Genomic DNA, 26,885 nt, shown 5'->3' with positions numbered 1-26,885 from the left:
TATCATGGGTATATTTCTACCACTTTTTCATAGCCATGAAGAAATATTCGAGCCTAAGTAGAAGGGGAAGAACTCGATCGTACTCCAATATTTCAAATAGAAAGTGGCAGGAACTTTTAACAATGCTGGTTAAACTTTAATTGAACTTGCTATTATGTGTTCTATATATGCTTATTATTTGTTGTGATGTAAACAAATGCTGGCGGCCCCACTGGTGGTGCTTTATTTCTCTATTCCAAACATTCGAAACGACTTCTTTTCTTGTTGGCATATTATATCAGCTCATATCAGCTAAGAAGCCAGCTCTGAAGCTCTGACCATCCGATGAAGATGCGGATTACTCAACGAGCGACAACAATCGCCCGCCTATGGGACGCTAACAATGATGATGGTAATGAAGTCGATGAAGCCGGGCTGATGGCTGATTGCTGATGGCCGATGGGTGATGGTGATGGCCTGCAGCTGTAGATGGATGCGATGATGCCATGCTAATGCGCGGGCCAAGTGAAAGTGCGATTGGCTGGCTGTCAATGACCCACATGTTCTACGGATATGGCGACGCGGTTTGGCCAGCGGTTTCACTTGTCAACCTCGATCCACATTCGGTGTGTCATTGCGAATTCTAAATTGCGCATTGCGTATGGCAAGCACGTTGGCATAAGATATACATACATTTGGCTTTTATGTGGCACCCACTGAAAGTGTGGGCCTTCGGATGAGGGCGTTTTCGGGGCATGACTCTGAGTTATGGCTCGCATCGCTTCGCATGCAAGATGTTGCAGAGAGTGCTGAATAACTGCAGAACTACTACTGAGTTATTTGCAGCACCGGAAATTGGAAATGGAGAGACATTCGGATACGGATTTTGCATTAAAACAATTTTCCTATGGACAAAAATAGAGATAAGCCTTTTATTTGTATTTTCTTGGCCCAACAACAACAAACAGTTTGATTAAGAGTAAAGAGTCCGTAAGCGAGTTAATCTATGCGATAACTCGAGTTTTACATGAGCGCGGCTCAAAGAAGCGAGTGCTTTTAGGATCTGAAGTTCGATTGAAATTTAGGCGTGCCTTGGCTTTGAGTTGCTCGGAGCGTCGTCATCGCTGGCCTGATCGATATCGGAACTATCAAAGGATAGCTTGGCGGGCGCCAAGGCCGGCAGCAGCAGAAACTCGTTGAACAGGAAGTCGGCGTCCATGGATTGCGTTTTGCAATGGTATCCGCGCACAACGCCCCGCTTGGGCGGTTCGATGAACCGCTCCTTGACAATCAGCGCTCCCGGCGAAGGAGACGGCGAGGGGGACGGCGAGGCCGAGGCGGAGCAGCATGTGTTCATCATCCGTCCGTAATGGACACGCGGTGGCTCCCGCTCTGCCGGGACTCCACTTGCACCTGCGCCTCCTCCATCGGATCCTGCAGAACATACGTTTACATTTAAATTTACGAAGTATAGGTTATTATAGTATAATTAAAGGACTCCTGGAGCGTATTAATTCTTGAAAGTATTGCTAAATTATATCAGTTGAAATGCGTTGACCGCTAAGGGATTCAGACTTTTACGATATCACATTGTCCTAAAGCTCATTTAACCTTTTTTTACTTATTCTATATTAAAAACCGCCTTGTAAACAACCCGCAATAAAGGAAAGTCTTGAATAGAAATTATAGTCGGCACAACAACTACTTAATACTTATGTGATAATAACAAGCAAAAGCACTATGTATATGGAAAAGATTAAGAATAACCGTAAGATATCGTTAAAGATTAAGTTCCATTAAATAAAATCTTCACAAGAGACTATTAATACACTTTTATAATATAATACTTTTTATGCTTTCTTACCATACCGGTTTAAAAATGCTTCCTACATATGAAAATCAATATCGGTTGGTAGTCTCATGAAAAAGATTCAGTTGAACTTAAAATACCTCTTAGCTAGATAAAATGGTGAAGAATTGGCAATCTTTTAACATACAAAAGTTACGCTATAAAATGGGCCAACAAAAAGGTTGTACATTTGAATAGATCACGTTACTGTCAAAAGGGTTCTTATTTCAGCATTGTTTTTCGTATCAAAATGACACCACCTTTTTACATTTATAAGAGGTATTTGGCTTGGTTTATATGAGTCAAAAGTTGCCTATTATTGGCACCACCTCTCTGACGCTGCGGCGATCCCCCGAGGACTCCACTGCTACCACTTTTGAGGTTTATGCAGCTCTGGGTGTGGCTCACGTTGTCGTAGTCATTGGTGGTCTGCATGGGCACACGCTTAAGGGTGTTGCTTTCGAAGGGAAAGTTCGAGTTCGATGTGGACTGCGTGAGATTCTCGAACTTGCGCAGCCGAGCATCCTGGCGCAGATGAAGCGGTCCCGCCGCCGGCAAGTTGATGGACGCGTGCAGAATTGCTCCGCCCCCAACCGACCCGCTTGACTCGGTCTTCTCCTGACACGTTGCTGGAGCCGCGTTTCCCTCGAACAAGCAAATCTGTTTCTGGATCCTTGGAGAGACGGGATCATGGGCACGGCGCACTGGTCGCGCATGCTCTGGCGAAACTTGGGTGACTCGAACGGACAGCGCAAAGCCAAATCGTGGATCGTCGCTGGAGACCTCCGGGGGACCCTCTGAATGGCTGGGGCAACAGTAGCAACTCTCGAGTCGTGGCTCGTCGGCGGGAAGCGAAGGTGTTGTGGCCGCCGACAAAGTGGCATCTTCATCATCTTCGAACCCCTTGGAGAAACACGAGAGAAGGAAACGTGAATTAGGAGTGGGAATTTTAACTGATAAGAAATATGCTAGAATTTGTAGGCTTCTAAATTTCAAAATCAAAAGGAATGCAATAAATAAAGTATTCGTTTTACTATTTTCTTAACGTGTGTGTGGTTAAAATAGGTAACCTATAAAATGATCGGAAAAATCTCCACTCACTTCCATGGACAGCGTAATGGAGCCCTTGTTAGCCACCATGCTCAGGTCCAGATCCATGCCAAAACTAACCGGTGTGATGCAGGTGCTCCCGCTGCCCTGTTTCTCGCAAACACTCAGAAAGACTCCGTCGCCCATCGTTCCCTCGCCGGACTCCAGGCTGTCCCGATTCATCGGCTGAAAGGAGGCGGGACCCGCGGCACCTTGCTCCATAATTTCCATGGTAAGGTCCAAGCTGATAGAATTGTAAATTTGATAAATAAATTTTAACAAACTTAATTGTTACCTGGGCTTTGTTTCCAATTCGGGTAGTGTTACTTCCTCCTCCTCGGCTGCCTTCAGACTGTCTCGCTGCCAAACTTTTTGTTTAAGGATGTGTGGTTCGAGATCAAGGGGTTAAGATGTTAGTTAAATAATTACATATGACAGGGAGGTAAGGAAACGAGCGAGAATAAGATGACGCATCAACAGAAGTCTTTAAACCAATTGGCAACTAAGAAATTTTTAGCGTAATTACTATACAAAAACAAAAATATAATCACAATATTAAATCAAAATATTAAGCAGTTGGATGTTATACATCTTATATTGGTAATGTGTTATAGTTTAAAATGTTAAACTTTTCGCACGATTCTAATGAATTTAAACACGCATTCTAGTAGAATTTTCGGATCTATAAGATTCAGTCTCTTGAATAGATGAGGTTTACAAACAACGAAACTATACTTATTCGCACTATTACTTCCCCTGAATTTGTAGACCTTCTTTACAAAGTAAAGAAGCATGAACTTTGATTCCATTTTATTAATGATCCCATTTCTTTAAGTGTTTTTTCTAGACGCCCAATTTATCTCCATAAAATATTTTCAAATCTTAAAACAGACAAAGGAAAAAGTACAATATTTAGAAATAGACACATGCAAAAAGAGAGAAGCGAAATAGACCAATAACACTTCAAAAACAAAAGTTAGTACTTTAAAACTTAGTGTGTACAAGAAAGAAGGAAATTGTGAAAACAGACTTATATTGGAGTACTTCTAGCAATATTTATTCCAATTCTGAACAAACGACTTAAAAACTATAGGAATTTAATACACAGTTTTCATGCATATCCATACATACATATATCCATAAATATCAAATTACATTGGTTATAATTATACACAAACTGGTAAAAGAAAGTGATAGCTGCATTTGTTTTAAATGCTGGGCTCTGTTGGAGTTTCTGCAAACGAAAGTAAAATATAAATGAATAAATTGTAAGTAAATAAAAATAATTTTATTTGATTCGCAGTTTTCCTAACTTTGTTCTAAAACAAAAAAGTATTTTTGTCATGTACAATTTTGTCTTTTATTTAAGTAAAACTAAAATGTCTGCATAGAAAATAATGTCATTTGTCATTCCTTAAAAAATTATTAACACATTTGTTCCTAAGCCTTATTTGGCATTTTATATTAAAATAAAAAAAGTGCTTAAAACAGACATTTTATTCACAACAATTCAGCGGAGAGACAGTGAGCATAGATAATTTTAAATTTTCATAACATCAGTGCAAGAATATTATTTGATAAAACTTGTAAGCTCTTACAATTTTGAACAAAAAACAACAAATTTGGTAGGCTTGAAAAGCGTAGGGATTGTATGGTATATAAAAAAGAAAGAGATCTTAGGCCGTTCAGCACTGCCACTCGATCAGGGACTTTTTTCGGCACTTACGCTCCATCTTTCCCGCCAGCGGTTCCCGCACTTCGGCGTTGCTATCGTCCAGATTAGGGCACTGGCTCTCCGAGAGAAGTCGCAGATGGGCATTCGCTGTGGATCCGGACTCGCTGCCACGCCGGTCAAATGTGGTCGTTACGGTCGTTGATATCGGCGGTTGTCTACCAATTTGCGGCTCGTGGCCGATCGCCTCCGCCTGATTTGGGGCGGTTAGAGTCATCGAGGAGACCGCTGGCAAGGTGTTCTTAGAGAAACCCCGGGGCGGAGACCCAGTCGGCGTCTTAAAGATCTGCGCCAGGATCATGTCCTGCAAGAAGCAGTCCAGCTTGCGCAGCGAAAGGGCGTTGTGCAGTGTCTCAAGCGGGCGGATTGGTGGTACATCGCCAAATCCTACAGAAAAAAGTTGTTATATTCACGCAACGAATTTGAGATATTTATATTTAAATGTTTGAAGGAGTACACAACCTTAGAACAGATCGTAAAATTAATGTATATCATAGCGAGGTACACAATAAGTAATTAAAGAAATTCAAAATCGTTAAGTAACAGGTCTACATTTTACAGAAGTTCTTTTCCTACAATATACATCTTTTTAGAAACTACGAATTTCTAGTTAAACACAACACATTTTTGGCTTACGTGTGCCAATACACTGTTAATATACTTTTCGGTGCTCCTTTTTGGGTAACCCACAAATATTTTCATTTATTTTTGATTTTTCGGAATACCAAAAGCACACGGCGTTGATGATAATACCTTTTGATGTAAGTAAAGTAAGGTTCCTAAGTTATTTTGTCGTTGTTTTTTTCCGGAAAAACTTGAAAAATCTATTCCTCCCATCCGAGTGATGAGCAGAATTTCCAAGCGTGTTCGGTTTAAACGCTAATCGCCCTATTTTATGATTGTGCCATTTATTTGGATGGCTATAGGAGGCAAAAAACTGCGAAGCTAATTTCCATAAAAAGATACTAAGAGGTGTACAAATGATGCGCCTTAATGGCCACCATCTTTACTTGTTACCAAAAGTAAATGCAGCTCTATTCATACATCTTATGTCACGGTCAAATAAAAAGGTAGAAGTAATGTCTAAACACCCATAACATGAGTGTTGTCTGTAGTAGAAAAATATTACTTTATTAACGTAGAAGACTTTCTCCCTGCCAATCACATCTTATCATACCATGTATGTGGTGTACTCACCGGATGAGGAGACCGGTATCATGTCGCGAAGATTAGGAGCGGACGAGCTGCCGCTGATGACGGCGGTGCTGAAAAGGCTATTTGCGCTGGTGGCCATCTTTTTGCTAAAACCACCGAAACCCAACATTTTCATATAGGACATCTGGCCGGCAATACTGTGTCTTTGGCGACGCGACGAGGTGGACGAGTTGGCCGATGACACCGATGCCGAGACCGACACCGAGACTTGGCTATCTGTGGCGATGGTATTGGTACAACAAGAAGGGGTCGTGGTAGTGTTGTTTGTAATTGTGGCGGTGGTGTGGTTTTCGTTCAGTGTGTTATTGACGGTGCGTGAATTTCGTTGTTGTTGATCGATGGATGTTGTGGAGTTTTTATGATTTTGGTGTTGATGTTGATGTTTGTGTTGGTGTTGGTGTTGGGTTTGGTGTTGGTGTTGGTGTTGATGTTGGTGTTGATGTTGGTGTTGATGTTGGTGTTGATGTTGATGTTGATGTACATGATGTTGGTGTGGTGCGTCGTTTGAAGTGGGATCGATCGATTGGAATTGGTTAGTAAATGGTCGATTAGAAGACATTGTTGCTGTATTATCAAACAAAGCTGCTGCTGCTCCAGTTGTTGTGGTGGTGGATGGTGTAAATGTTGTTGGGAATGTTTGGGTGGCTGTGGGTGCGAAGTCTCGTATACCTTTTGTAATATCGGTAGTAGTAGTAACTGTTGGTGTAGGCCCTGGTGTACATTTTCCAATACTTATATTTGTTTGTATATCCATTGGTGTATCTTCTGCTGTCTCTGTTGCTGTAACCGTGGTTGGATCTGTTGTTATAGCTGTTTTTGTATCAGTTCGGGTTACTGTTGCATTACTGCAGGGAGTATGTGTGGTTGTAATCCCTATTGTCTCTATTCCTATCTCGTTTAATATACCTATTTCTGAATTTATTTCGGTTTCTATCGGTGTAAGCATTGCAGAATCTGCGTTCGTTACAGTCGTTATATTGCAATTTCTGGTGCTGCTCAATTCTGTACTACTTGCTGTTCCCGTAATGAGCACAGTGGGCAGATTATATACTACTTGAGGAGCTGGCTGCAGGGCTTTTGGATCTATCTCCATTATAGACGTGACCTGCTCTTTTATGGGCTCGAAGCTGCTTACAAAACAGGCGCTATTGGAAGCTGCAGAACCCACGGATGAAACAGTGAAGCGAAATGGATTTTCCGTCACAACAGGAGCAGAAGCTGCCATGGACAGCTGACCACAGGAGCTACTAGTGGCCTTGCGTTGAGCAGAGGACGAAACAGAAGCCGAAACCTTGTCCATGTCTTGGCAGAGCCGTAAAGTAGAGGCAGTGGGCGAAGTGGTGGCATGCACCATTGGCGAAGGAGACGCCACCACGGGCCTTTGACCGAAGTCTGCGCTCATCAGGATAGCCGGTGCTGAGCTGGACAACTGAAAGTCATCATCGAAACTACTGACACTCATATCCGCCGCCGTTGACGGGTCACAACCTTGCTCCTGATTCTGGGCAGTTTCTTGCGGGGAAGACACCACCACCAATTGTGCCAAGTCCATTAGACTTTTTGAGTGCGAGTGCGTCTGGGCCGCTGAGCTACTGCAATTGCAGGAACTTAAGGGTCGCTCATTGGTAGCCATTGGCGAGATCTGTGGCAGATGTCGGAGCTGCTCGAGATCTTCGCCATCGTCGCAACTCTCCATCCGCCGCATGGTCAACACGTGAAGGCGTTTGTGCGACGAGGGACCGCATTGGGGAGTAGCTGGATGCAGCGAAAAATCTATGTCCGACAAAGGCAGCTCGTTTGTCGAAGAGTCAATTTTAAAGAAGGACAGACTATTCGTAACACGAATCTGAAAGGCCGTGCGAAGATGCGCTTTCGGATGAGCTCCTCCATCCGAGTTACTGGCAGCGCCCACTCGAGCATGAGGAATCTCCCCGAATTCAGAAGTACGAGTCCGAGAACTATCCTCATAATTAAGATTAGGATCCTGGGAAATTTCCCCGACATCAGGGAAAGCAACTACTAAATATAAAAGCAAAATTCAGTCCAAGAGCAAAAAATGAAGGGTAATTAGTTTGGCATGATTATGGGTTTGGGTTTTCGGTCCAAAGTCAGCCAAGTTTACAGTGATATATTCGAGATTTGGAGTGTCGGTGCGTTGTGTATGTAATGTTGTGTACAAATAGAAAACTCATTAGCCGAGATAATCAAAACGACGCAGATCGCGCACAGTTTGTAAAAAAGAAAGGTTTGTAAAAACACGGGGATAGAAAAAACCAGGGAAAACAAATTGTAAACCAAAAGGAGAAGATATGGAAAGGCAATAAAATCGGCAAGCCGAATGGAAAATACTCTTGCAAGAATCGTAAGACTTATGAACTTAGCAAATTAAAAGTAATTAAAATTTAAAATGAAATCATTTCACATATATAAGACCGCATCTTTCACTTGTGCTCTTATTTACATTTAAACTTTGCTATCCCAGCAATACATTTTTCCTTACTAAGGATAACGTTAGCCTAACAGTGCCTTAAAGCTATAGTTAGCTTTAGTGTTAGCCTATGAAATACATTTAAACAGCGCATTTTACCACGCGTTCTAAAAATTTTTTAAAAATCTTGTAGACCCCACAAGAGCATTCAAGTACATTGGAAGCTGGCAAACTTGGAAGCTGCGCAGGTAAAGGCCCTTAGTAGAAGCTATTAGTAGTGTATACAAATTGCAAATGGAAAACTTAAGCTTCGGAAAGTAAGTGCGTTTTTGAGTCCGGTTAGGTCCTGTGGTGGAGTCAGTGGTGGTCTGTACTTTGTGTGTTTCCATGTGGTTGTGGGGGTCGTCGTGGATGGGAGGGAAGGGGTCTGGATCTGCAAACAACGACAACGAGCAACGAACAGACACAGACAAGAAAACTCCGCAAAACCAAGCACAATTTTTCTCTTTTTCCGTATTTTCAAATTCTTGCTTTTCATGCACGGAGAGAAAAACAGAGATAGATAGACAGGACAGATAGAGGCAGACAAAACAGGCAGATATATGTATATGTATAGAGATAGAGAAACTAAGAGGAGCCAAAAATGGGATTGAACATTGTGTGACCGTAGGCAGCTGGACACCAGCATAGATTTCTAAAATGCCCTCAAAAACTTCTTTGGGGGCGCAAATCTATCCGGGTGTTCAGCTGCCCCTTTATAAATGAGTGGCAGGTGTGTGGGGGCGTGGCTCGAGTGGCTGTATGTGCGTTTTGTTGTGACTGAGACGATGTGACCAGCATTGCCAAGTACACGGGATTCCGCGGCCAGATGCTTATAGATTTTCAGTTTTTCTCGAAAACACGTTTGTTTGTTTCTTTTTCATTTGATAAGATCGAAATATATACGTATATATAACGAAAAATGCGTGTTTGATGTGTCCCATGTGTGTGTGTGTGTGTGTTATTTCGATTTCTATACAACAGAAAAAATGAAAACCGAAAAATGTTGGGCACAGCTCAAGAGAGGTAGAGATGAAAATTCTTTAAAAGTTGTTCTTGAACAATAGTGAATATGATGTAAAGTCACAACTGAATATTATTCGTTTACCATTCGAAATAGAGAAATCTAGCTAAAGGGTATATATTATCTATTCATATATATATGTATATATAAAAATTAAAATAGGAGTAAAACTCGTTTAAATATCTTGGATGGAAGGGTATGAAACAAAATTTAAGCGATTTCTGGATATTTGGGAGGGCGGGGCATTTCCTTTTTCTTTTTAGTGTTTTCTTGGGGATGTCCCAGTGGTGTTTGCTGGCTGTGCGGACGGGAGACGTGAAAACAGAAAACAAAGGAACGGCATGCAGAAACCCCACAAAAAATGTATCTTAGAAACCATAAAAGAAGACACGAAGTTATACACATTTTACATAAGAGGATGTACTTCGGAGCAGCCGAAGGCTGAAAAATCTGGCAGAGGGATTCGTCTACTTTAAGTATTTAACAAACTTGCCTTACCTACAGAACTTTGTTCTCAAAGATCACTAAAGCCAGCGTTGTAACCAAAATATAGAGAAAACTAGTTCGGAAACGAGCACACTTTTTACCCATTCTGTGAATATAAGTCCGATATAATATAAATTGTTGCAATCATCATTATTCGTTAGACGAATAGCTCCTCTGCCAAATTGTTTTGGAAAACAATGTTTAAGTAGGAAAAACCAAACCGAATCAGAGCGGATTAGTCTAAAACTGGGAATAGCCAATCGGGTGATTGTGAGATGTGTTAGACAAAAGAGGAACGCGCAATTTTTTGGGAAGCTGGAAGAAGGTGGGTTGTGAATTCCCCACCCTGAAGAAAAGGCGGCTGCGAAGGCGGCGGCGGCGGCAAGCTTTGCTCGATCGACCGTCAGGCCCTGCCCAAACATACATACCCGGTTCTTTGGCACAGACGCCAGACGTGGGACGCTGCTCAAAACTCCGGGAGCGTGGCTCGCAGTCAGGACTCACTGCCCTGATATCCGGACTGATTGGTCGAAGCTGCTGGTTTTGCTGCTGCTGCTGCGAGGCCAGCTCCTCGTTCAACCGCTTAGCTAGATCCATGGCTTCATGGCCACTGACCGTGTGATGGGCTCCGATGGGGATGGGTTTCGATTTGAACTGCTTGGACCTAAGCTCCAATCGGTTAAATCCGAAGGCAGGGGAGGCGCGTTCCGCACTGCGATCCGAACTCCTTTGGCCGGAGGTCTGAAGAGAATGGTAAAGACACATAAGATAGACTGCTTGTACAAATGTAACAACTCACCCCTCGCTTTTTGCCCTCCCGCTCCTCTCCTGAGTTCGAGTCGTTCTCCTCCTCGATCCTGGCAGGATTTGACTCGTCCGAGGATTGCATACTTACATTGCAGGCATTGTCGCCGTGCGAATGCGGCCGAAAGCCCGGACCTGGTGGTAAATTCTTTTGCACACAGCAATTTACACCCGGACTAAAGTGCAGTTCAACATGGAAACGTTCCTCAGAAGTTGGATCTTTGGTAGGGTCCTCGTAGAGCATAATGACGATCTGAGACATATAGTTGAGCTCCGATACCATCGAAATATAGTCCATAGCCCGACGCCACTGCTCATCTGTGACCACATTAAGCAAGCCCCCATAACGCAAAACTGTGAGCAGAGAGTGGACATGCGATTCGCTAGTAAAGTAGAGCCTTGTGCGGACATGCCTCTGGGGACTTGCAACACCATGGCTGTAATGTGGATTCAAACGGTTCATAAACTCGTCTTCCACTTCGTCGATGTTTCGCTGCAGATCACCCTTGATCTTTCTTAGTAATGGTGAACAGATACCTTGACCTATTGCCAGTTTCTCCTGCGGCGTCAGGCCATACTCCTGTGGTATGACTATATCAGCCAGGTTCTTCGCGTAGATATACAACTCCTCCGCCTGATCATATTGCAACGTGTGCTGATTATGCTGCAGATCGTACTTGATGCAATCATATATATCTGGAATCTTCGAGATGTCAAACAACTTGGATTTGGTGCTAAAATCCTTCTCAATTTTTTCCCAGCGACAGCGCATCAGGTCCCACGTCTCGCCGTGATATAAGATGGCGTCCTTGGTTTTCGGATCATCCTTTTTGATGCTAATAATGTGAAGAAGCTCACGGATAAGCAGGTGTACGTGGTGACAGCAGTCCACAGGATTTTTCACAAAATCCAGCGCCTGGGTGATCGATTTGCTATTGCAAGGATTAATCAGCTCGCGATCCTCCTTAGAAAACTCTCGGTCGTTTTGCATAAGCTCGTGAAGGCGACCTTTAGCCCTATTGAGATGAAACGAATTTGACAAAATTAATAATTAATAAAAAATAACAGTTTTATAATAATAAAAATTCAATGAATAAAAAATCCAAGTAATATCTGTTTAAAAAAAGGGTATACACATTCGGTACCTACTTAATCTCAGTTTTCTAACAACAAATTTGTTAATGTCAACCGCGTATCAACTTTTTTTCGCAAACAAAAAATGTATTATTTATTTATAAAAAGCCAACTTAAGATGCAATTCTAGCGTAAACTATCTGATATGAGGAATAGCATCTATGGCCATGGCCTACAGCGAAATAATATAAGATTACAAAACGATTCCGTGTCAATCAGTAGAATGTACTATAGCTAAATGTAATTAAAATTTTGTAAACCAGGTATAGATACAACAATAAACAATTGGGACCCTCTATTCATTTCGATTGCAAAGTAATTAGTCTTAGAAAAGCCAGGTAAACAATTCAGCATAAGAATACTATATCACTTATTTATGTCATCTTCGGATATAATGTGCTTAATAAAGCAATAGTTTACATATAGCTGGTGATAAGCCCAATTGAGTGGGTTGAAACAGGCTTGTAAAATGAACTTACAAGTTTTGATACTTGCTGGAGTCGCAATCATTGTCCAGCAGTCCATTTGTATTGGCGCTTTTTACCATCTGGACAAGAATAGGTGTAAGTTCTCCTTCCAAGGCCAGCAAACCCTTGGCAAAAGCGGCAGCCGTCATCTGGACACGACCCTCATCTGAGGCGTAGATCTTCAGGTCATGCCGGAATGTGGAGTGCAATCTGAAAGGAATTATATCCCAATATATTCAATTTTCTCACAGATTTCTCATGTTCTAAGTATAAAAAACAAAATTTATAATACATATAAAGAGAAAATACATTAATTTGAATAAATGAATTAAGTTGAATTAATATTTTAACCAACATCCTAATATAGATAGAATAATAATCGTTAAAAACTAGTGGTGATCTCACCTTAGCAAACCTAGACCTTGGGTGCCCGAGTAATCCGATCTTCCCTGGCCACCTGGATACATGCATCGAAAAATACGGCCCAACTCCTCCGCCTGGATGCGGCCTGCTGGCGTCAGTTCGCCGCCCCACTTAAGGATGAGAACCAGGGAGGGCTCCACCGGCTGATCCGCTGCTAGATTGGCTTCAGTTTGATTAATCGGGGAATTCGGATTCGGGGATATTCGACTGGACTTACTATCATCGGAGCTGGAGCCACGTGGACGACCCTTTGGTTGGTATTTCATTTGAACCTTTCGGTTTATGCCTGAAAAGTGACCGTACATCTCCAGAACGTTCTTCAGCTGCTCCAGCTTGCTCTCCTTTTCCTCGATCTCAGCATGCGCTTTGGTGTGAATCTCACTGAGCAGGAAGCGGGCAATGTCCAGGATCTCTTGAAGCTGCTTCGGGCGCTTAAGCTTAACGTGGCCCAGCTTGTAGCCGTCGTACTTCTCGAAGATCTCGAAAAATCTGGTTAAAAGAGATTTGTTTTTATATGGATTCCTAAGAACTAAACAGAAGTGTACTCACTTGGGATGCCGCACCTCAACCTTCATTTTTTGTTTCGGCGTGCGATCGCCATGTCTAATTACGGCCACCACGCAGCGCAGCTCCATCATTTTGCCGAAAGTGGTGGGCACAATGGGGGGATCGTCTAATTGAAAGGGCACTGACCACGGGATGTGCAGGGTAGGTGTTAGCTCCCTGAGAATCATGTTACCCAGTATCTTGGCGCAGTCATCATAGTACTTGTTCGAGTTCTTAACGAAGCTAAACCCATTAACATCGCAGACATAGCTCTTTCCATTGGCTCGCAACAAATCGAATCCACAGACGGTTTGCTTAAAGGCCAGGCACACCTTTCGTGAGATGAGCTTCTCGGAATGATTGAGGATCACTGGATAGCGGATCTCTTTCCCTTCGCTGTCGCGCTCTACTTTGCCATCCAGAGCGGGACTTTTACGGGCTTCGGCATGGGCGTAGTCCGGTCCCACGGTGTACACCTTGACATCCGTGCCTGAAAAGTATACTAAGTTGTAAAGGTGATGCTGGATTCAGTGCGTTCGACTGGCGGCCACTGGTGTGATTCGGTGTTTTTCTTTTGTTTTTTCTCTATTTACTAGATTTCTGTGAGCTTGGCGATGAGTCGCGCGTGCGGAGCGATACGCAGGACAAGGCACAATGAGCGATGCTTCGTTGAAGGATTAGATTAAGTGGGTCGGTCTACAAGAATGGAGCTAGCCAAAGCCATAACAAGAACAGACAGCCAGAGCGCATAGTGGATTAGGATAGCGATGGAAAAGGTATTGAATATTGGGTATATACTTGTTTTTTATTTGCAAAAAGGTTGTTCTACACAAATCCGGAAATTGCTAAACTTATTGAACGGTATGTTTGATCGATTTAATATAACGTGTTGAGTTTACCCAAATGGCTTTAAATAAATAAATAATTAAATAAATTAGTCAAGAAATTAAATGTAATACTCAATAGTATTAAAATTTAAATAAACATATGATTCATAAAATAGGATTTTACGATTGCAATATTAAAATTTAAATAAACGTATGATTCATAAAATAGGATTTTACGATTACATATGTATATATGTCCACATGATATGCAATTTAAAACCAATTTAGTAACCCATTTCATAAATTAAAAAACAAATATATACGTGGATATGTATCTAGATATGTTTGGCTATCTAGATACTATCCATTTCTTGTGCAGAATGGGCCGGAAGTGGAGGGGTTTTAGGTAGTACCTACAGCTGCATTAAAAATGGGAGCATAGAGAGCAAATTGCATACCATCGGTGGGCATAAAGTCCTCGTAGATAAATGATCCTGTCTTTCGCACCCTTGACTCCGGAGAATATACGCTGCTCCGACTGCCGATCTTTCGGAAAAGTCGCTGACTTCCACCGCCCGCCGACGTCGGGTAGTATATGTATATGTTGTGGTCCTCCGCCGACACAGGCTTCTCAACGAACGGCTTATTAAAGGTAATGCCATTTACCTCCACATGGTCCTCGGATTCAATGAGCTCATGGTCTGTGGGGTGGAAGTTAAAGTTGAGCCACAATTAATTTTGAGTACACTGGGCTGAGTAGCAAAAATAAATAATTTTTTGTATGCATTTATAGTACTCACGTTTGGGATCCGGTGAATCGCGATCGAGGACGGCATAGCGCGGAATCTCAATGCCCTCCTTCTCGAGAATGGCGTACACCCTCCTCCTGTCCTGAATATCGTACTGCATGTGCAGGTTATTCAGCACAAAGGGATTCCTTAGCTGGGCATACTCGATGGCTTTCTCTAGGGGAAACCCCTTCGAGTGAAACGACACCAGGCAGTCGCAGGTGGGCCAATTTTGGACAGGTTCTCGCAGGATCACGTTCTCCTCGAACGTCACCAGTTTGATGAACTCGAACTCCCCAAGCCGTGTCAGGATTTCCTTCATTGGCTTTGACTGTGTCTTCTTGGCCATTGCGCAAATGCCGACGACCACCTGCTTGCTGTTGCTGGAAGAGGTGCTCGTGTCAGAGTCCATTCCGTCATTGCTGTCTCCAAAGTCCGTGTCGCCCTTTGAACAGAAGAACAGAACAGAAATCGGTCATAAATAAGTTATTTACGGTGATTTGCGTAGGCAGGCAGCAGGCAACGGGAATGTCTGTATTCTCGCTTCTCGGATCTTTCGGGTTTTCCTTTTTTTTAAGTTTATTAACGTGTCATTTTTCCCCACTCCCACTGCGCAACTGTGTTTTTGAAAAGGAAAAAACGGACCAGCACACAAGTAAAACGTATGTAAATTATAAAAAAATCTTATTCAAATTTATCAGAAATGAGTTGTGACACTTAGTCAACCATTTTTCAGTTCATTATTATTAGACCAAGTAAAAGGTAGTTAACGGGTGTATTAGATTGGTTGCCAATTATGTAACAGGTAAGAAAACGCCCTTCTAACCCAATACAAAATACTTATTCTAAAATCACTCAATCATTTTGGCCACGCCCATTCCAAGCCCACACATTTCAAATCCCTGAAGAGACATGATAGAAACTTTAGTTGGTTGTAAATACTTATTCAGTCAACATGTAGTAAAACACCGATAGTCAAAAATGATAATGATATATATAGAGAGAATCTCTGAAGGCATTAGGTTTAATTTCGTTTATGTAGATTTGTTAAACAAATAACGATTTTCAGAACGTAATAGAGTCGTAACCTATAAATGTAACTACCGCTAGGTGGCGCTCGTGACCTATATATGTAGATATATCACAGACACCAAACTATTGTAAGTTTTACATTTACTTTTGCCCAATTGTTTAAAGATGATTCATTACATTTTGTTGTTGGGATGTGGAAGTTGGTTTATACAACAGCAAAGTATTGATTGCCAGAAAGTTTTGGCTTGGAAATGTGTTACCTAAGGGAAGATAACCTTTAGAACATGGACCATAAATAATGATCAAACAACGTATTGGAGAGTCCCTGAAATCCAATTGTTCTCTCCGTCACTTAGGAAGACATTTGAAGCCTAATGTGGTTCAGGTGCCACCCGATCCATATATCCACATATCAATTAGCGCTCAATTTGATCCCGACTTCGCAAACTTTCAACGACTCAGGGTCCGATCAATCAATATCATTGATCTAACCAATGAGACCTACATTCATACAGACATCACAGTAGCAGAAATCATCACTCTCCTCGTCGCTGCCAAGACTCGGTCCGTAATCCTCGTAATCGCTGACGTTAAAGGGTCCGTACTCCCCATCGTCGTCGTCCTGGCTTCTATAACGTGCATTTCCTGCACCAGGTTGACTGCGGACTCCGGCACTTTGACTCCGTCGCTGGCGCTGCAGCAAGCGATTCCGGCGCAGGCGATCGCGACCACCACGGCGTCTTCTGGCTATGGTTTCATTAGACGGCACTGCGTCCAAGCTGTGGCGACGATTGGTCTGCGGATCCTTAAAACCACTTTCCTCACAATCAGATCCGGGTAAAACCGCTGCTGCAGTCACCGCAGCTCCAGCGGCCGCCGCGGCTGCTTCGAGTTTTTTCTTATGTCGCTGGTGACGAGATCGGAGCTTCTTGAGACGCCACCAGTCCTTGAACCAAGTCCACTCCATTGTGTCGCCAACTCAGCTGCTTCTGGCCAAATCAGGCTGTTTTCTGAGTTGAAACTCCAAACCAATTGTTTCCCAATATATTGGAAAATTTTATTAATCTTGCGTTTTAAAAGTAAACGATAATTAGTTTTTTTATTTACGCGGGACGGTAGCTTGTTACAGTATTTGAAATGTTTTAGATTACGTTAAGTAAAAACTTTAACATTTGTGGTTCTCACTTAAGAGAAACCAGTTGAGAGCACTTTATTTATAAACATTCAAGTTGTTTATTGAGGCTTATCTACATTTTATATGTGTGGTCTGTGATATTAGCGGGATTTAGCTGCGCTCTTGCAGTCCACTGCAAGACAACACTGATGGATAGTTCGGGGAAGGTAACCGTACGTGCCAATCCGACGGATTCCCCAAAACCAGATGACCTAACCCGAGCAAATACTGAAATCGCCAACCGTCGAGGTCAGCGTATGACGACCGTTCCGTGCAACGCGGCCAACTCACTAACGGAACTGAAAAACGGGTTGCTTGGGATCGCTGGGGATCGTATCGGATTGTTTCAGGGCGTACGCCAATTCGTCTGTGCGCCCACTCACTCAGGGGAGAATCTCACCAGCCAGAGACAAAAGCGCAGACAAAAACAGAAAGAGAAGTGGTCGTACAAAGAGCAAGATAGCGAAATACACTGGGAAGAAATGAATCATTCGAACCAATTGATTCTAACTTTCAACACTATATATACCAAATTCATACGTACGTGAACTCAAATATCACTTCTTTTGGCCACTTCACTTTTGATCAAATGTCATCTGCTTTGCTTTTTTAACAAGGTTATACGAACCTGGCCAAAAGTAAATGTGAACTATATTAAAGTTACAGTTATTTGCTCGAAGCTTTTCAAAGACTCAAATCAATGTTTCAAACGATATTTATCGATATGTGAGAATCACATTTATCACTATAAAAGTGCAGTAAGTGAAAATATTTACGTAAGTTACATTTGCCCGCAGTGCATTTTCAGTAAATTCTGTATGCGTTTCTGTGGTTTAACTAATTTCGTTTTACGGCAAATAAGATGAAAGTAATTTGTTATAATTTTCAGTGCATGAAGAGACCTAGAGCGGGGGAACGACGGAGAGGCGTTCTCTTTGTACTTTGTATAATTGCTTCGACATGCTGAAGGCGTCTTGTTATCATCGTCGCTTTCATTTGTCGACGACACGACTTAACTACAACTTATATAGCGTACACGTCCGGCCGATCGACCAGTGTTAATGAAAGCGACTACAAAGACAACAAGAGCGACACAAAGAGCAGCCACGAAAATCGGTAGCCGGTAACTGCAGCCGCTGAAGCAGATAAGACCTCCAGTGATAGGGGCTCTGCGGCTCTGGAAGCACAGATCTGCCTCAGATATCCGGCCAAGCGCCAATTGGCCGAGTAAATAATTGCTCTATATATAGACCCTGCCATTCGAAACGGTGTCCCCCATCAATTATCACCTTCATGTATCTTTCTGCTGAGATCTCAGTTTTCCCGTACTTAAAGATGAAAATCAGATCAAATACAAAGATACAGGTGTAATTCATCGCGTCGTCAAAACGGCTTGACAAAAGGGGGGTTTTCAAGGCGCGTTCGAGTTGAACTATTTGTATTTTTTTTAAGTTTCGCCTATGAGCAGTGCACTGCTGTAAATTACACTTCTAAACTGGCAAACCCGAACAGCTTATATTGCATTTTTATGAAACTCTCAAGCTCGCCTTTACTATTTGTTTAAAAGAGTTAATACTAGTGCGTAACAGAAAAGCAGAAAAGCAAAATCATGCAACGCTGTGAAAATGACGGTTGGACTCTATTTCTTGGTCAGTCGATATGGCCACACCCGTCCGTCTGTATATAAATTTTCACTGCCATTTTCTTTTAATCACAGAAGATAAAATATTCATTTAAAAACATACAATATTAAATAACTGATAAAAGATGTACAGAATAACAATAGGAAATTTGCAATAATAACTATCTGCAGGTGTACAAAACTAGAAACAACAAAAGAAAACGCTATAGTCGAGTTCCCCGACTATATGATACCCGTTATTCAGCTGGAGGAAGTGCAAAGGAGAAGTTTTCATACTGACAGTTTTTGGCGGTTTGTGGGCGCTAGAGTGGACATGAATCGACAAACTTGCGCTGCGTTTATGTCTCTGGAGTCTGTATGCCTAATCTCAACTTTCTAGCTTCCTGAGATCTCGATCGGCTATTGATCCTGATCAAGAATATATCTACTTTATATGGTCGGAAACGCTTCCTTCTGCCTGTTACATACCTTTCAACGAATCTAGTATACCCTTTTCCTCTACGAGTAACGGGTATAAAAATGTTTAAATGGTCACCTCACAAGCATTTTGTTAACCCCTAGCTTGTGGAGTAAAGGGGTATACTAGATTCGTAGAAATGTATGTAACATATGTATACATATGTTCATATATCCTTGATCAGAATCAAAAGCCAGGTGGAACTGTTTTTTGATATTTTTTAATTTTTTTTGTTAGATATACTTAACATGACAATTCTCTCGATTTGCCAAATAACCTTTTGGAAGCACAGATCTACCCACTCTAGTAGCCTTTTTTTCCAATTTAAGCCATATTTATTCTTTTTCTTGAATGGAGCTAGAATTTACTCGTTGATAAGTCACTTTTTAGTATATATGTACCTACATATGTATATATGGACACCTAAGTTCCTATTTGTACATATATACATATGTATGTATATTCCCAATTTCCATATAGCCACCCAAAAGTATGAAATGGAAAAATAAAGTTTCGCCCAAGTGCAGCCCCTAAGACTGTCTATAAATCTTGGGAAATCTTTGGGAAAAACTTCACTTTGGTTGGGTGTCTTCTGGGATTCCATATGAATTTACTAATATATGCCTCTCTAAGCTATTATGCAACCAAGCAGTTTGATTCTGTTTACCTGAACACAATGGTTTAATGGGAAACCGAGGAAAGAAATGCCGCTCTAAAACCGTTCCGTTCGAAAGTCGGACCTGGACTGCGAATCTGAGGATGCAAGTGGGCCCACATCGGGGGTACCCGAGATACCAGACGGAATCCGAAGCCAAAAGCAAACAAATTGAGTAAACAAATGGCATAACCGGGTAATTAATTATTGCAGCCAAGAAACCAAAAATGTAATTAGAACTTAGCGTGCCCGCCCATTGGGCAAGCAATCAAAACGTAACGGAAACCAAAAAAAGGAGATTCTTAATAAAACAGTTAAATAGCAAGCAAAATAGTGCAACATAACGGAAACGAAAACAAGTGCAAGACCGAAGAATCACCAGATGGGAGAACGATGAGGAGCGCGGCTCCAGGGGCTCCAATTCGCTGACGTCTGTCTCTGGATTTTCGAGGGGGCGGTGGGAACAGCAGCGGATGGGCGGGAGAAAAGGGATAACAGAAAGTGAATGTGGGAGCTGCGCACAGAAATAGACAGTGCACTGAGAGAAAATCGCACTGCCTTTTAAAATGTAGTTATGATTATGATTATGATTATGCTGCTTACTGTTTAAAAAAACTCTTTAAGGGCTCAATATATTTAATTTTTGAACCTAGTCAAATGGAATTAACAATGGAATCTTCATAGTTAGCAATACAAAACATCGTGAAGTGAAACTATAATTATTAAACGATTTTAATCAAATTCAGAATATAATAACACACTAACAAAATATCTGCAAAAATTAAAGCAGTTTATATCTACATTTTTTTAGTCGAACATAAATTTAACTTTCCATGTATTTGCTAAAATAATTTCAGTTATTATGAATTATGGATTTCCTTGTTGCTCGTGTTTTTCTCTCTCAAAGATTTTGTAATTTCTTTACTTTATTTTTAAACAGTTCGGGCACGTTTGCTTATATTATCTGTGTTTTTCCGAGTGTAGAACGTAACGCACCGCCCAGATTCGGAGTGGAGTTTACGTGCGTCAGCCAGCGGCGTCCCCCCGGTGCGCCACGCCCACCGCCTCCGAATTTATCGATGCTGTTTCCCATTTATTTTTTAACTGTTAGGTTATCTTTTCGCCAAAAGGGTACACAACAGATGTAAATTATGTACATATGTTTTTTCCAAGACCACACACACACATTAGAAAAAGAGTAAAGAGTAAAAGAGAGAGTCTAAAGGAGAGCAAAAGCTTTTGGCATTGACATTGAACAGTCAGCTGTTGGGAAGAAGCACAGGAATGACAAGAATTTAGGAGAAGGGAGAGAAAGACGAGGAGGAAAAGAAAAAGCCACCACTGCAAGAAAAGTCAGGGTCAGCTCCCCCGCATGCAAAAATATACAGTCGAGGTCAGCTTGATAATAGCACGAGGTTTGAATATTTTGTCATAACGTTCTCCTACTTTTAAGACTTTTTAATAAAACAATAATATTCAAATTAAAATCACTTTGATTTTTTTTAATAAAAAAACAGTCTGTGCTAAAAAGTCAGGAAAATATAATAAATAAAATTCGACTAAATTAGGTATTTTTTAGATTTTTTTAATTGAAAGGTAATGGCGTGGCGTGGTTTGCGATTTACATAACTCATAAAATGTAATATAATAAAATCGGATGCCGTTTTAAGGAACTCAAAGATTTCATGACCATTTCCCCTCGATGCTATTATTGCGACCTTCAGTATAGACAAATGCTATGTATGTTGCGTATTTATGCACATACGCGCATATATAGCACTTATGTAAACCAGAAAACTTATGCGTTTTAGTTGGTTAGGCTAGATTTTAGTGGTAAAAACGGTGGAGCGCATACGTTGCCATCCTGTAATCCCAAGTAGAACCCGACCCGCTGCTGCGGCTGATTTTGGTGCGGATTTTGCTGCTGATGCTGCTGGGATATATCCTGGTACCCCGATTCCAACTCGGTGTAGGACATGGTTATCCTGTGCGTTGTTGTTAGTGCGGGTTATCCAAACAAAACAAAAAGCAAGCAACAACACTGGGAAACTTTTTTCGATTTTCGTTTTGTTTTTACATTTTTCACTCTCACACATACGCACGCAACTTTGCCGCGTGTTAAAAATAAGAGGGTGCGCTTTTCTTTTCGTTAACAATTCTTTTTCTCTCTGTCCTTCGATTTACGAGTTACGAAATCTTTTTGTTGCTCTGGTTTTATTATTCGTATTATTATTATTTCAATTTGGTGAGTCGTGCTTAATTCACCGCCGGCGGAAAGATAGAAGTCGGCGGGGAAGGCGCGCGGGCAGCTGGGGGAGTGGCAGGGTGGACGGGGAGTCGGCCAGTTGCGGCGGGTTAGGAGCTCAATGGTAATTAATGGTTATAAAATTAGTTTTCTCTCGCTTTTGATTCTTTTTCTGCCTTTGCTGTTTTCTTTCAGAGCCAACACACGAACACACGTCCACTCGCTTCAAAACTTTCATTTGTTTTGGCAATCCGCCTAGGGTTGTTGATAATGTATCAAAATATCAATATATCGATATCGATATTTTCTAGAATATGCATTACGATGTTTTTGCAAAATATGAAGTCTGTGACGAACGAAGCCTAATGACAGACACACATATAACACAACGAGTTTTCCTAAAATCACATTATTCCAAGTACTGGTAGCATTAATATATGAAATTTATACAAACACAACGTATTATTATAATATATATCAATATTTTTTTGAGATATTTTTTATATTATCATTATTTAGTTTTGATAAAAAAAATATCTATACGATATTTTTTTAATATCACGACATCCCTAGTTCCGCCGCAGCTTTCAAGGCGAATTCGTCTACAAAGCTGTGCGCCGTTTCGAAAGCTCGGCTACATAGAAAACCACGCGTGCTTTTGCCAATCAGCTGTACTGCAAATCAAAAAGAAATCAAAGGTATTAGAAACAAATAAAAATAGTTTAGCTGTTCAACAAAAATGGATGTACCTTAAATACTTTTAAACAGTTTACTAAACTTCTGACTAAAACTATTGAATGCCTTAGGAACATTTAGCTTCTCAAGATAGTAACTAGTATGTTTTGTTGTTACCATTGCTTATCAATCGAGGGAGTAAACTTTTATCTAGTGAATAGTTATATCTAGTGACTATACCCCTTGAATTTAAATAAAAATTCCTCACCGCCCCGACTCTTAGTAATAAGATATATTTCCTATCATTTAATTTTCCATTTCAGCTCAAATATAAATATTTTATAATATGATATTAAATAAAAATAATAAAAACGTAGATGTTTGGTAAGAAAGGGGAAGATGAATACCTAAATACAGTTAAGATGTGCCAAGATGGGACAGGAATGCTTCGTTCATCGTTTCCGTTATCAAGCAATCTAACCTACGAATTCCGACTGCGAGTCGGATCAGCGATGTTTGAGGAGCAGTTTGGTCTTGATCCGCTTGCGATCCCGGGCGATGATTTCCATGCGGTCCTTTATGCTGGTCTGGAAGAAGATCAGGTGCAGGGTGCGACTGGCGGAGCAGAGCTGTTCGCAAAAAGAGTCAAAGGAAATAAAGGAAATAGTAGTCAGGTACATTTCTAGCTTTCATATAACTCTTTCCTGAAGCACACATTCCGTCGTCTTTTACAACTTTTACAACTGGACGAGCAAGCTACCCACCTGTTGAAGCAGGCGCGCCTTGAGGCGCAAGTTTGCAGGCTCCTCTGCATCCAGGCCATGTCCACAAGTTTCCAGGTGTAGGTTCAACACGAAGATCAGGGTGTCCCTGATGGTTTGGACAATTCGCTGCACTTGCTCGGTTGCAAAAAGCCGTCGGACCAAGAATCCTCGCACAGCTGCATTAATACGTGTGGCCGCCCACTGGCGCTCTTCCTGCTCCAGGTCGACGTGTTTCTGGCGGGGATCAGAGGCGAAATTAAACAGGGAACGAAGGCACTTGCTGAGTGGGTTAGTAATTCGGTTAGCTACTGGTGCTGGAGGTTTGGTCCCTCAATTTCCTCGCAGTCTTTGTTAAGGCACTCTGATAACTGACCACCTGGTTTGTTAGGGCTTCTTGCGCTGTTTATGTTGGGCAAGAGGAAATAATGGAATGGAGTACAGGACATAGATATTATAGATAACACGGTCAAGGTTTTCACTTTACATGGAATTAAAATACAAATTTAGCTGTTAGATTATTATCAATTGAAAATGTAAACACTAGAAAGCATTTCCTGGCCATGTCTAAACAAGAAAATGCTTTCGTGAATGCTTTAGTGAAATAAATATGTAAAACGAAATTGAAATCAGGTCGTTAAAGCCTAAAGTAAAATAGATTTAAAGAGAAATTCCAATAAGAGTTGCTGCTAAATTAGTATGGCAAACATAAAAACCTTTATGATTCAGAAAGCAAATGAAATATCGCTTAAGTTCGCTTGAAACACTTACATTGCCCTGTCGCTTGGGCGGTGAGGCGCTTTTTGGTGATGCTCTTTTTGGTTGTGGGCTTCCCCTTTTCGCTGTAGTGGAGCTATTTTTCACCGGGGAACTCTTCGGTCGTCCTGCTCCACCATCAGGCTTCGCTGGTGATTTCATCACCACGTGGTCTGCAGGGGGGGTCGTTTTCCGGGGACTACTGCCAACAGTTTGCGATCGTCGCCGGACAGCTTGGCCACTTCGTTTGCTATTGGTTAAGCTGCTGTTCCTGAGGGGCAATAATCGCGGTGTGCTGGGAGCACTGACCTCCTCCAGTGGCTGCGGTTCCGAGTCGTAGTCCTGTGTTAGTTTCGGACTAAACAGCCTCTTCCGAACGGAAGAAGGAGACGCCATTTGGCACATGTCCTCCGCCATCGGCAGAAAGTCATTCACATCCTGGTAGCTGCGCGGCGTGGCATATGAAAAGGGGGACATGGTAGGCGCGGGTGAGAAACGCTGCAGGTCTCCCGTACTGGTGCTTTGCGACATGAGACCGTCTGGATTTTCGGTGCCCGAGGTAACATCGATTTCAGCACACAGTTCCTCTATAAGCTGCCGCTGCTGATTATAGAACTGGGCCTGCATGCGACGACGTTCCTCCTCCTGGTGGATGACCAATTGATTCATCCGCTCCCGATGGCCACGCAGATAGTTACGCACTCCTGCCTTCCGACTGGCTTCCAAAGCGCCGTGCTCGTCTATTGCCCGTTCTATTATACGCTCCACCTCGCGATCCCGCCTGGAGCAGCTGCTACCGGCGGCTGTGGTGCTAGTGACGATGGTCTTCGTTGTGCGGCTAGAGTTGCTATTGTTGCTATTGTTGCTATTGTTACTATTGTTGCTGTTGTTGCTGCTGATGCTTCTAGCACTACGGTTCACCCGCTTGGCCTGAGACTCGATTGTCTGCCTCTGGAAGTTGGCCAAACTCTGGCTGGGCTTCAGAGCCAGTGCCTCCCTCTGCATGTGCTCTACGAGAACCTGGGAGGGCTCCTCCAGCGTGAAACTTCTCGAGCGCTGAAAACTAGCTGGTTCTGCGGTTGGACTTCCGACCTTGTTTGCCCCTGTATCATGATGCTGCTTTCGCTGGTCTTCGGCTAACGCAGGACTTGTGCGCAAGATTCTCTTGTCTGAAACTTTGGGCAGCAGCTTACCCAGACCCGACTGCTCGAACTGCAGGATACGATCGGTAATGCGATTGTGCCGTCTTGGGGAAGTGTTGCCTACTGGGTGCACAAGCGGCTGAGGCGTGGGAGGATCCACGTGTATGGTGGGCAGCTGTATGCCCAAGACCAGAGTCTGCGGCCGAGCCTGGCCCCGTGTGCTGTCATAGATGAGGGTCTCTGTCTGCTGCAGCTGCGACAGACTTCTCCGACTGGCCATGTCGGATCCCGCCGAGTGTCTGGTCAGGCGGTACTGCTCCTCCAGCTTTTCCGCCATCTGGCGGGCCAGCTGCACCTCGCGTCTCTTAGCGCTCGTCATCTGGAACAAAGCAAGAGGGTTACGCCTGAGTACACTGAGTTACGGCCACTCCCCGGCCGAGAATTTAAATCACCAGCGGTGGCAATATGGGCTGCCCGTCCAAGCGGAACCGAAAGGAGACAGGGTCCATGGAACTGGAGCCACTGCCTTGCGAGGGGGCGCTCCAGATCGATATGGTTGTCGTGGCCGTTGGTGTGGTGGCCTCGCTCTGGCTACGACTCAGCTCAACTGCAGCCAGCAGCTGCTCCATTGCCCTGCTGAAATGGAGAAGCCACCAGAATGGGAAAAAGCAGCAATTAAAAGCCCGAAATCAACCGTGATCCATGGTCCACTTACCACGTCGCATCCATTGGTGTTTTGCTACTGGGAATTTTCGTTGGGATGTCTAAATGTCGGGAAGCTTTCTCAAGGGGCAGCTAAACCCTTTTTGTTTTGTTAAAATTTGTTCAGTGTCTGCTATGTTTCAGTTGCCATTAGAGATGACGATGGCACTCTAGAGCCCTTGACTTCCCGCCAAAAATTGGTAAACCTCTAAAGAGAGCACAATACATTAATACAATTAAGCCCCAAATCGTGAAAGCCCTGCAATTTGGTTGTAATTTTTGTTTCGAAAATCGCACTTTCGTTTTAGAGCCAGTTGAAAAGCATTTAATGCAGGGAAATACATATAATTTCAAATGGCGATTCAAAACTCACACGAAGTCCATGCAACCATGACACCAGTTATCGATATCATGCTGTCACCTCCACATTTGAAAGTCGCGTTTCTAGTAAAAATGTAACAAACTCTCAGAGTTTTAAGTAGCAAACCGTTTTAGGAATTTAGATTTGTGTTTTGGAATACATGGGGTATTCCCAAAGTCATTGAATTTCTACCTTAAGTAGTTTATTTCGTAAGATTCATTGAAAGTAAATATCTTCTGCGATTACCAAAAATTATTAAAGCACAACATATTTTATACGCTGCTCAATTGAAATGAGTTGAATCCTTGAACAGCAAATTAACGACATAAAAGTTTTTACTCTAGCGAATTATCATTATTGCTCATCGAAACTCATCTAATTAGAGTTTAAAATTAAAAATTTCTAAGTTCAGAAGACAAGTGCACAGGGCTGAACTACTACTTTAGTGGATCG

The 26,885-nt window shown here is 42.3% G+C and overlaps 2 protein-coding genes across 25 annotated transcripts; both read right to left on the bottom strand.

Annotated features, from left to right (window-relative positions):
- Positions 1 to 885: 885 nt before the first annotated feature.
- On the bottom strand, positions 886 to 22,263 carry LOC6526217 (inositol hexakisphosphate and diphosphoinositol-pentakisphosphate kinase). Of its 22 annotated transcripts, XM_039371179.1 has the most exons (16): positions 20,787 to 20,898; positions 20,170 to 20,228; positions 14,843 to 15,275; positions 14,501 to 14,743; positions 13,219 to 13,717; positions 12,887 to 13,158; positions 12,652 to 12,832; positions 12,259 to 12,456; positions 10,641 to 11,661; positions 10,270 to 10,582; positions 5,847 to 7,883; positions 4,644 to 5,036; positions 3,213 to 3,285; positions 2,930 to 3,161; positions 2,158 to 2,731; positions 886 to 1,413 (listed from the first exon to the last, which is right to left on the bottom strand). In XM_039371179.1, the coding sequence occupies exons 1-16, from the start codon at positions 20,881 to 20,883 to the stop codon at positions 1,061 to 1,063; spliced, it is 6,978 nt and encodes a 2,325-aa protein (XP_039227113.1). In that variant the 5' UTR covers positions 20,884 to 20,898; the 3' UTR covers positions 886 to 1,060. The 22 variants fall into 22 exon arrangements, 20 of the variants coding, with proteins under 20 accessions (XP_039227113.1, XP_039227117.1, XP_039227120.1 ...); XM_039371183.1 differs by lacking the exons at positions 20,170 to 20,228; positions 20,787 to 20,898 and adding an exon at positions 21,646 to 22,262; XM_039371186.1 differs by lacking the exons at positions 20,170 to 20,228; positions 20,787 to 20,898 and adding an exon at positions 21,646 to 22,261 and having other exon boundaries at positions 13,219 to 13,705.
- Positions 22,209 to 26,572, bottom strand: LOC6526216 (serine/arginine repetitive matrix protein 1). Of its 3 annotated transcripts, XR_005560264.2 has the most exons (7): positions 26,445 to 26,460; positions 26,085 to 26,279; positions 25,822 to 26,005; positions 24,243 to 25,748; positions 23,475 to 23,708; positions 23,118 to 23,339; positions 22,209 to 22,709 (listed from the first exon to the last, which is right to left on the bottom strand). XR_005560264.2 is itself a non-coding variant. In XM_002101989.4 (6 exons), exons 2-6 carry the CDS (start codon positions 26,096 to 26,098, stop codon positions 23,217 to 23,219), a joined length of 2,061 nt encoding a protein of 686 aa, XP_002102025.2. In that variant the 5' UTR covers positions 26,099 to 26,279; positions 26,445 to 26,460; the 3' UTR covers positions 22,988 to 23,216. The 3 variants fall into 3 exon arrangements, 2 of the variants coding, with proteins under 2 accessions (XP_002102025.2, XP_015046699.1); XM_002101989.4 differs by lacking the exon at positions 22,209 to 22,709 and having other exon boundaries at positions 22,988 to 23,339; XM_015191213.2 differs by lacking the exons at positions 22,209 to 22,709; positions 23,118 to 23,339 and having other exon boundaries at positions 23,615 to 23,873; positions 26,445 to 26,572.
- Positions 26,573 to 26,885: the final 313 nt, after the last annotated feature.

This window comes from Drosophila yakuba, chromosome X, assembly GCF_016746365.2.
Source record: "Drosophila yakuba strain Tai18E2 chromosome X, Prin_Dyak_Tai18E2_2.1, whole genome shotgun sequence".
Taxonomy (NCBI): domain Eukaryota; kingdom Metazoa; phylum Arthropoda; class Insecta; order Diptera; family Drosophilidae; genus Drosophila; species Drosophila yakuba.
This window is presented reverse-complemented; position numbering and strand designations above follow the sequence as displayed.

Coding starts and splice junctions, on each gene's coding strand:
- LOC6526216 (XM_002101989.4), bottom strand. Junction 23,709..24,242: donor CGCCCAAGCGACAGGGCAAT/GTAAGTGTTTCA, acceptor GATCCCCGCCAG/AAACACGTCGACCTGGAGCA. Junction 23,340..23,474: donor AGGCGCGCCTGCTTCAACAG/GTGGGTAGCTTG, acceptor TTTTGCGAACAG/CTCTGCTCCGCCAGTCGCAC.
- LOC6526217 (XM_039371169.1), bottom strand. CDS start 16,829: ATGGAGTGGACTTGGTTCAAGGACTGGTGGCGTCTCAAGAAGCTCCGA. Junction 13,159..13,218: donor GTTGAGGTGCGGCATCCCAA/GTGAGTACACTT, acceptor TCTTTTAACCAG/ATTTTTCGAGATCTTCGAGA. Junction 12,833..12,886: donor TGGCTCCAGCTCCGATGATA/GTAAGTCCAGTC, acceptor ATCAAACTGAAG/CCAATCTAGCAGCGGATCAG.